The sequence below is a fragment of the Arachis ipaensis genome, chromosome B02 (genome assembly GCF_000816755.2).
Source record: "Arachis ipaensis cultivar K30076 chromosome B02, Araip1.1, whole genome shotgun sequence".
Lineage (NCBI taxonomy): Eukaryota > Viridiplantae > Streptophyta > Magnoliopsida > Fabales > Fabaceae > Arachis > Arachis ipaensis.
Window position 1 is genome coordinate 107,562,749 of NC_029786.2, and position 10,078 is coordinate 107,572,826.

At 34.1% G+C, this 10,078-nt stretch overlaps 3 protein-coding genes across 7 annotated transcripts in view; 2 read left to right on the forward strand and 1 right to left on the reverse strand.

Annotated features, from left to right (window-relative positions):
* Positions 1,920-2,657, reverse strand: LOC107628053. The gene has a single exon (XM_016330859.1). It carries the CDS (start codon positions 2,655-2,657, stop codon positions 1,920-1,922), a length of 738 nt encoding a protein of 245 aa, XP_016186345.1.
* Positions 3,363-5,155, forward strand: LOC107628054 (transcription initiation factor TFIID subunit 12-like). The gene is made up of 3 exons (XM_021117116.1): positions 3,363-3,986; positions 4,569-4,724; positions 5,108-5,155. The coding sequence occupies exons 1-3, from the start codon at positions 3,363-3,365 to the stop codon at positions 5,153-5,155; spliced, it is 828 nt and encodes a 275-aa protein (XP_020972775.1).
* LOC107626400 (probable uridine nucleosidase 1) overlaps positions 8,884-10,078 on the forward strand; it is a 5,145-nt gene continuing 3,950 nt past the window's right edge. For 2 of the 5 annotated variants that reach the window (XM_021116710.1, XM_021116706.1), the window contains exons 1-2: positions 8,885-9,233; positions 9,667-9,782. In XM_021116710.1, the coding sequence (XP_020972369.1) occupies positions 9,146-9,233; positions 9,667-9,782 (204 nt within the window). In that variant the 5' untranslated portion in view covers positions 8,885-9,145. Of the gene's footprint in view, positions 9,234-9,579; positions 9,783-10,078 lie in introns of all 5 variants that reach the window. The other 3 variants (XM_021116707.1, XM_021116705.1, XM_021116709.1) reach the window with 3 other exon arrangements.

Below are 10,078 nucleotides of genomic sequence, written 5' to 3' on the forward strand. Positions count from 1 at the left end.
CCAAGTGTTTTATAAAAGGAATAAAAAATTATATTAAGAGAAAAGGATAAATAGGTCCTTGACCTTTTGTCCTGCGGACATTTTTGTTCCTGACCATTGAAAAATACTTTTAAGTCCCTCACCTTCACAAAACTTAGACGGATCAGTTCCTCTGTCCAAATATCTCCGTCACGGACCGATCCGTCTAAATGTCTCTGTCAGGGACTGATCCATCTAAATTTTGTGAAGGTCAGAAATTTAAAAGTATTTTTCAATTGTCAGGACGAAAATGTCCGCGGGTGTCCTTTTCTCTTATATTAATATGATCAACTATGATGCATATCATCATGATCCATGTGTCATGTGTGAGGGATGAAGATGGATCATGGGCTTTGGAATTGAAAGGGAACCGCACCTTGTGACTCGTGTTGTGTTCTTTCTGTGGGCTGGGGTCGGCCACCGTCTCCTAAACTTTGCCGCACCCTGTCTTCCATACCACCATGTCATTTCATATGCTTTTATTTTTCTTCCTTTTCCTCCACATAAAAAAAGAAATAGCATGTTCATGTATTTGCCATCCAATAGCAATTTGACAACTGTGTTGTCACTATTTAAAAAAAATTCTCCACGTATGATATATAATTATTTAACACAATATATAGGGAGTGCATCTTTTCCGATGGAATAAAAATTGGATGGTATTTAGTGTTTAATCTTTTTTTTTATTGTTCTTTTTCTCCTCTTTAATTTTGGTTCCACTAGTAGAATTAAAAGTGAGAGATCACACTTTATTCTCTAAAATTAAAAAAATTAGAGATGATCCATTTCCAATATATACGATGGGTTTAGTACTTTTTTATTAAATGATCATGTGAAGTTTCTTTAATCTGATTACAAATAATTCAACGGAAGGTCTTTTTTTTAATCGTAAAAAGGTGAAAATTCACGTGAAGTCGACTTCACGTGATGGATGAAAATTTAGTCAAACCAGTTATATCATCTAGTGACTCTTAAGTATCAACTTCACCTGAAGTCTGTTTCACCTGAATTTTTATCTTGCAAAAATATATTTTTAACTTCAGTACGAGATGAATTGTTTTTTACTTAAACATTTGATGCGCACAAATAGTAAAATAAGTAATAACATATATGTGGAGTAGCAATAAACCCAAACAGAGAAGAATGAACAATATATATATATATATAATTTTATTATATTCAATTCAATTTAAATTAAATTTTAATTTAACCTTTAAATTTGTAATTTTATTAATTCAATTATCGATTTGATTAAGAACTTTTGATTCAATTACATAATTAACCTATTTCGCAAGACATACTTCTTTGCCCTAGCTTCCTTTCAAATGCCCAATTCTAATGTAAAAACTTATGAATTCTGTTCACCATGTCATTTTCTTAATATTTTTAAGTTTGTAATTTAAAAATACAAAAATATATATAAAAAAAATTATGACCTTAGTTTGTCAAAATTGTATAACTAGAAGTGTAGAATAAACCCATAATTATATCAACTATAGTCTCCATTTATTGATCATACATCTTAAAATTAAATTAAAAGGTGAACTTAGAAATAATCTTCATAATTATACTATGAATATCCAAATGCAAGAATAACTAAAAGAGAAATTATAGATTACCAATACATTTTATTTGAATTAAGGCTAATCTTTTTTTTTTTTTTCGTTACCCTAAAAATGTTAGCTATCTAGCAAAACCTTAAAATAAAACAGCAAAAATTTAAATACAATTAAAAATTCTTAAATAATACAGTCGACTTCACGTAAAGTTGATAACTAAAAATTATTCGATAAAAATTTAATCAAATCGGTCGATCAAATCAACATTTCTCAACTATCAACTTCACGTGAACTGCACTTGAGTTTTCACCGTGAATTTAACATGTTATGCTACAATGATTTCTAATTGGCTTGACTAAGTTGTTTGAAGATTTCAGTGTAAGCGTTGAAAACAAACCGATCTTTGGCTGCAGTTCTATGCAATTTATTGTACTTGCAAAAATATCTTAAATCTTCTAAAGTGCAGAACCCTATGAAGTGACCCAACCAAAGAAACAACCAATTAATGGAGTGTTCCTTCCAGCTTCCAATAACAGGCTTCACACTTTTTTCTTGGCCGCAGAATTTGCATGCAATCGGATTCGGGTTCATCCACTCTTTTGGACATCTACTATGCATGGAAGCTCTGTTATCCTTCAAGAACTTTCCATGCTCTGCAGCCTTTTTATTTAAATCGAACTCCATTTCGAATTTTTTGCGACAGCTTCCACATTGAACGTCTCCTTTGATTGTTAAGATCTTGTTTTGTCTGAGATATTGGAGTGTGTGGATTTTCGCCGGACGATCAGTGGCCCATGGAAAGGGAGGAGTGATGACTATGTCGAGGTCGTCGACGACTGCCCGTGCCGGTGGTGGTTGTGGTGGTGATGAAAGCTCTGGATCCTGTGAATGATTGGAAGAAGGTGAAGATTGGAATAATGGTCCGGTAGGGAAGAGAGGGAGTGTCTGCAATTCTCTGATTTCTTGATCTTGAGGCTCTGGATTGGGAGGAGCAACCGCCGTGAGCTTCGGTTTCACGTTGCGGCGGCGGTAGTGGTTGGTGGAGGCTGATGAAGGTTGATCTTTTCTCTTGTTCTCCATTGTTTTGGAGTTGGAACTTTTTTTGATGGTTTTGGGTTTTCACTTTTCAGAGAATGAATGTATCTAATTTAAAGTAATTGATTTGAAATTTGAAGTTTTGAACTCTAAAACGGTTTGTAACAACTTTTCAAATTTCAATTTGAAAAGATAAAATGAATAGAACAAGATTTGTTATATTTAGTTATATATGTTATTATTCATACAAATCAGGGAATAGTAATAAATAATACATTAACTAGATAAATTAGATTTATAAGTCATGCCTTAGCAATTAAGTTGGCGTATCTTTTGCAAACATAACTTTGTCACTTGTCAGGATTATTATCTAGGCTAATTATATCTTAACTGAAAATTGGTATCTAATTATTTAAAGTTTAAGTCTAAAAAAATAGAAATGGTCAAATAAATCAATTAATTTATTGGTTAGTTCACTTTAAATAGATACTAAGAATTTGAATTCAAATCTAAGGATATTAGATAATTATATGATGATAAAAAATTTTGTGTTTAAATTATTTAAATATAAATGTTAAGAGATAAGACTTACATTTCTAAAAAAATTAAAACGTGTGTATTTTAATTTTTACAGAATCATAAAGCACATCATAATAAATAATAAAGATAGAAATTAAGTTTGGGCTTTGGCAAATAATAATAAAGATAGAAATTAAGATATCTTGGAATAATTACTCAATATAATATCTGATGCTTAATGCTTCTGAAATTCAATTTCGAGTAACTGCAGCTGCATCAACCACCAAGGATCCTCAACCTCCGGTCCCCACAGCCCCAACAACTACCGCCCCAACCGCTGCCGAACCCTCACCGCCACAACCTCCTCAACCATCACCATCACCATCACCACCACCACAATCACAACCTCCACCTTCTCCTTCTCTTTCTCCTTCTTCTTCGTCTCTCCCTCCATCTTCTTCTTCAACTCCCCCAAATCCAAACCCTAGCTCCGTACAAATGCCAACAACAACCTCCAAACCGCTCGCACCATCCCCAGCCCCTCCTCAACCTCGCCACACTCCTCCTTCCTTCAGCCGCAACCCGCCACCGCAACCACCGCAGCAGCATCAGCCTCACTCTCACTTCTCGTCACTCCCTCCATCTTCCTCTGCCGCTGCTCCTCCTCCTTCGCAATCCTCTGCCTCTCCGTCCGTTTCTGCCGCTCCGCGTGGCGGCATGGCGATCGGTGTGCCCGCGCACCACCAGAGCCCTTCCCCTCCGCCATTCTCCTATTCCTTTGGTCAGCATTTCGGTGGTTTGGGCCGAACCGGAGTTAGCGTCGGAGAATCTGCCTCCAATAATGCATCTTCTCAGGTATAGGCCCCAATTTTTCCCCCAACTGGTTGGAAATTTTGGTGTAGAATCTTCGTGAAATCAATGCTGGTTTATTGATTTTATATGCACATAACTAGTTATAGTGAGCTTGTTAGTTATTAACCGAACAGTTAAAGGATTGGTTGAGTAGTTAGTACCTAGTATTGAGTGGTAGTTGAATAGAACAACTTTGAATACACTAGTCACTGGCAAGATCAAAACTAATAAGTGTAGTCCTCAATAATTAGAGATAGTATCATATTAACCCTGTTTAAGGGCTAATGTATTTGGTTATTTGGTCGTTAAACACTCAAAAGGATTGATTCAACCTCTTTGTAGAAAAACAATCAAACTTAGAATGGGAAATAGTCACTGGGATATAGATTGGGGAGTTTAGTTCGATAAATTTCACAAAAGTAGAAATAGGAAACAATGAGCTCTTGTTTTTCTGGGAGCATATAGAGTTGCCTGAGCTTGAGTTCCTGCATTTTACTTATATTAAAAGATTTTTTCCCCTTTCCGTATTTAGGAAGTTATCCAAATGTGCCCCATTCTGTTTCACTAGTTGTTTGAAATGTTTAGGTGAGACCACCAATGCAAGGAATGGGAATGTTGGGTTCGCTTGGATCTGGATCACAAATGCGGCCAGGTGGGATACCTGCACATCAACAGAGACCTGTTCAATCATCTCTCAGACCACCACCCCCTGCACAGAATAGTCCAACTACTATTTCGCAAGTTAGTCTTTGCTTTTTCGCTACATTCCTCTGCAGCTTTGTAAAAGTGAATTTTATGACTTTGAGCATGCTTGTATGCTTTTCACTTATTTGTTTTGGTAGTTTTTGCTTTTTCTAGTCAGAGAGATAGTGGCAATGGGTTTTGAGGAGTGTGATATGTTTCAAAATATAAGCAACTGATTGATATTGTACTACGGTGATTTGTGAGTGTGCGTATAGCTATATATTAAGAATAAGAATATCTCTTTTAGCTGTTTCAACTCATCTTATTTAAGAGGATTTCTCACTTCATTTGTCTTCTGTTGCAATGCCTGAGCTTTGTATGTAAACATACAGAAAAATAATGTTGGTCAGTGATTTTGCAATTTGTCTTGTTTTCTTTAGAGCTTCCAAGGGCATGGACTTGTAAGAACCTCATTAATGGACTTGTAAGAACCTCTCCTTAATACTAGTTATATGGTTTGGACTAATGATTTTCTATCCTTTCAATAGATAACAAAATCTGGTTGCTCCCTATCTAAGCATCGGAAATCAACAACTTTGGAAGCAAAAGACATACTTTTACATCTAGGTTAGTGATTAGAAAATTTCTTCTTGCTCAGAGTTTGGTTTCAGCACATTTCACATTTAACTCCACATCTTCGTCTTTGTAGAGAAAACTTGGAATATGATACTTTTTGGATTTGGTGGTGATGAAATTAAAAGCTACAGCAGCACATGCTAGGGGTTTTGCTGGCCAAGCATCCGGTGGCGCAAAGGGTAGCCAGGCAAAGTGTCACGACTTTGGACACACTCCAACGCTACCGTGCCGGCACTCGGACTTACTCAATCTTTTGAGCTAAGACCAAGTCAGCCTAACCCTCAATACTTAGCAAGAAAGCTAAGAATACAAAAAAACACAAGAGAAATAAAATTTTGGTGGAAGAACACTTTATTGCTTAAGTGTTTGTTACAAATGATTCACACACATCTCACACTACTACTCTTCATACTTTTATATCCATCTACACTCTTCTAGAACCTTCTAGGGTATTCCGGGACCTTCTAGGACATTCTAGAACGTTTCGGAACCATTTAGAGCATTCTCAAATACTTTAGAAAACTCTACAAACACTGTTAAATTTAATCTTATAAAATTTACCGTGACATTCTCCCCCACCTAATGCGCAGACGTCCTCGTCGCGTTTTGTTCATGGTAGCGTTCTAGGTGTTCTTGGAATTGCCACAGATCTTCACGAGCTTCCCAGCTAGCTTCGGTTATGGGAAGTCCTTTCCACTTGATCAAGTATTGGATACTTGGTGGTACTCCTCTTCGTCGCACGACGCGATTAGCTAAGATCTCTTCGATTTCTTTATCAAAGGATCTAATCATTTCGGGCGGAGCACGACTCGAGTCACCTCTACTCAATTCGTCTTCGTCTTCGTCTTCTTCCACAACAATTCAAAGCCTTTCGCAAAGTTCATAAGGGTTAAATTTTAGCTAATCGCGTCGTGCTCCACCCGTGGTGATTAGATCATTTGATAAAGAAATTGAAGAAATCTTAGCTAATCGCGTCGTGCGACGAAGAGGAGTACCACCAAGTATCCAATACTTGATTAAGTGGAAAGGACTCCCCATAACCGAAGCTAGCTGGGAAGCTCGTGAAGATCTGTGACAATTCCAAGAACACCTAGAGCGCTACCATGAACAAAACGCGACGAGGACGTCTGCGCATTAGGTGGGGGAGAATGTCATGGTAAATTTTAGAAGGTTAAATTTAACGGTATTTGTAGAGTTTTCTAAAGTATTTGAGAATGCTCTAGATGGTTCCGGAACGTTCTAGAATGTCCTAGAAGGTCCTGGAATACCCTAGAAGGTTCTAGAAGATTCTAGAAGATCATAGAATATTCTAGAAGAGTGTGGATGAATATAAAAGTATGAAGAGTAGTATGGAACAATCTAGAAATATTTAGAAAGTAGTGGTAGGATAGATATTTGTAAAGAAGATTTTAGATGATTAATCTAGACCGTTGATTAGATTTAATCCTAACCATCCATTGAGGAGGTGGATAGTTATAATTAGGAATGAGAGTTAGTGTGAGATGTGTGTGAATCATTTGTAACAAACACTTGAGCAATAAAGTGTTCTTCCACCAAAGCTTCCTTTCTAAAACTGTTGCTTTTTATTTCTTTGATAACGAGGAACACCCTGAACTTTGAGGCATTTGAGTATTTAGAATTCTCCTTCTTTTGTATAAATTATTTTTTCCCTTTGAATTCATGTCTTGGATCTAATTTTCGTTGCAAGTGTCTTGCTCCAAGAAGCTCGCAGCTCTTCCACTGGCTAAATTTTTTTGATATGAGATTGATATGTGAGTTATGTCGAGTTATGAAGTATTGGGGAGATATACATGATTGTGACGGCTTTTAATTTTTTGCTTTAGTGAGAAAAAATCAGACCCAGGATTTTCTGCCAATACACAAACCGGACTTAAGGATTACACAAATCGGACCAGGGTTTTCCTCTCCAGTACACAAATCGGATCCAGAATTTTCTGCCAGTACACAAATCGGACCCATGGTTTTCAGTACCTCCTCATACCCTGATAAAACACCATATACCTTCATAACTCTGCTATACACCAACCCTCCCTCCATATTAAAATTAAAAAGTTCCTCTTCCACCTCATGGAATCAAATCATCACAAAAGTTTATTTTATAGTATTTATTTATTGATTTATTTCCTTTTTGTAAGCATCATATGCCCCAAAAAGAATGTAGAAACATTTCACAACATTGTTACCTAAAATGCTCATCATCCACTCTCCCACTTCATGGCATCAAATTATCACAAGAGTAAAAAAAAAGATTTCTTCTAACTTATAATAAGCATTTCCCCATCTGTACATTCTCCTTTTAACAAATATTTTAACATTCAAATCACCTTGAAATCTTGAATAGTTTCTTCTAATTTTCTGTTCATATAAAGTAATGTTCGTACCTCATAACCTGTGTGGAAAAGATCGTATATGAATAATCATTTTTAAACTTTTTTTTTTGTTCAACACTAAGTTTAATAAACTAATTAAAAGTTAAAACAGATCGCACATGGACAATGTTAAACTATGGTGCACTCAAGATAATTATTCGCTGTCTAAATTATTGCTTCATTATATATTATTATAATTTCAAGTGGGATTGGATTGTAGGATCATTTAGGCTCTCAGCTGGCATCAAAACAAAAATTGATAATTTGTACTATCATTTTTTAATTCCTTTCCAAATATTATGACACCACAAGGATCCGTAATTAGATTTAATTCTTATCTTCCAAGTCATCCTTGGCATGGAACGGCCAGAAGCTTATGCCAAAAATAAAGCAGTTTAAAAAAAAAAAAAACAAATCTAAACAAAACTCCTATACAGTTTGTATTTTGGCCACAAAAAACAAAATTAATTTAATTTGAATATGATCCTTGATAACTATCCCATAAAGAATTTCTTTTTACTATTACTATAATTGTCTAAAAAGTTACAAATAAATATAAAACTCGCTACACTTGTGTCAAAATTAATCTAAATTAAATTTGAATTATATGTTTCAAGATATTCGACTTTTCAACTTGATGAATGAGTTGTTTCGCTTTTATGCTTCTATTATGTGTAAATTAATCACATCATCAAATGTAGTAAAGCTTGAGGATCAAAAGAAAAGGTTAAATTAGCTTTTCTTTACAAAAAAATAAAATAAAGAAGCTTAATGTAAAGGAAGATTTTCAAGTGTACTGTCATACTAGTGTATCAGTGATTTTTAACCGTTGATCTTAATTATATATATTATATATATTTTTATCAACGATTAAAAATCACTGAAACACCAATATGACGACACACTTGAAAATTTTCCTAACGTAAAAGCTGTATCTTTTCTGTGGAAATAATATCATTAAACTTCTGAAATTCAGATAAAGTTCGTTGTCTTATCATTAAAACAATCAGAGAGATAGAGGATTTGTTGAGTGCTGACAAAGCCCATACTGTCACCAACTCAAGATATTAATACGTTAAAAGCTTTTCCTTTTCAATACCAAAAGGAAAAAAAAAAAGCTTTTCCTTTTGGGGTAGCAATTTTAATGTTTTTTCATAAATTATATTAATATTAAATCCATATTTTGATAGAGATTTGAAAGCAACATCATAATATTAAATAACTAACATATCTTCACATGATTCATGATTGATCTAAAGTCTGTAAAGGAAAATAAAATAAAATAAAATAAAAGGGCTAGTGACCCTAAGTGCCTAACTTTGTCATTGCAATACATCCTTATTTTTTTTTTAACTTTTTTTTTTAATATATAAATGTCTTATTTTCTTCTTTATATATATTCATTCTGCTTTGTGACACACACATACAAATCATTCCCACTTTCCTGTACAAATGATCATAGATCTCTTACCAACTCTCATGGCGAATTCTCTACTCCATGAACCTCAGAAGCTCATCATTGATACTGACCCTGGAATTGGTGAGTTCATTCCCTAACTTCTATATATGTCTATTTAAAATTAATATTTCATAAATATTAGCAAATGATATATAATTTTGGGGAAAAAGATATTTTACTAACACAACACTTATTATTAGATGGACATAGTAGCATATTTGGTTTCCATTAAAAATTTGCAAAATTTCTAATCATGATTTGAGCAAAAACTTTCACCATAGTACCACTTTATATATATATGATTTTCAATAATTTGATTGATCCAATAAATTAGTGAGATTTCTTATGTCAAATTCTTAGACCAAAATAACAATGTTGGGCTTATAAGTAAAAAAATAAATAATAGAATTATTTTTTAAGTTGATAGTTGGTAGACCAATTATAATATTATAAGAATCTCTCCAAATAATTGTCATGATGAATTTTGGCCCCCTTTTTTTTTTTAAATATGAAGATGATAGCATTACAATTATGATGGCATTTGAGAGTCCAGAGGTGGAGATCATAGGCATGACCACCATTTTTGGTAATGTTACTACACAAGGTGCCACACACAATGCTCTTCTTTTGGTATGTCTTGATTTATTTTCGGTCTCTAATAATTCTGAAACAGATCACAACATGTATTCATAATTTAGGAAAATTTTCAATTATAGCGAGAACACCGGTATTCCAGTTGTTTAAACCGTTGATTTCAATTAATATATATTATATATATTTCTTATAACTCAGATTAATGGTTAAAACAACTGAAATATCGGTGTTTTCGGTATACTTGAAACTCTTCCCATAATTTATAAGGTGCATGTTACAGTGGCTATATCATAATGTTTTAGTAATATTTTTTATATTTAGAACTACTTTTT

Bases quoted from the DNA above. Each gene is read 5' to 3' on its own strand.
- LOC107628053 (XM_016330859.1), bottom strand. From the start codon at position 2,657: ATGGAGAACAAGAGAAAAGATCAACCTTCATCAGCCTCCACCAACCAC.
- LOC107628054 (XM_021117116.1), top strand. From the start codon at position 3,363: ATGCTTAATGCTTCTGAAATTCAATTTCGAGTAACTGCAGCTGCATCA. The intron at 3,987-4,568 runs GTATAGGCCCCA...TGAAATGTTTAG, and splicing joins CCAATAATGCATCTTCTCAG to GTGAGACCACCAATGCAAGG. The intron at 4,725-5,107 runs GTTAGTCTTTGC...TGTTTTCTTTAG, and splicing joins GTCCAACTACTATTTCGCAA to AGCTTCCAAGGGCATGGACT.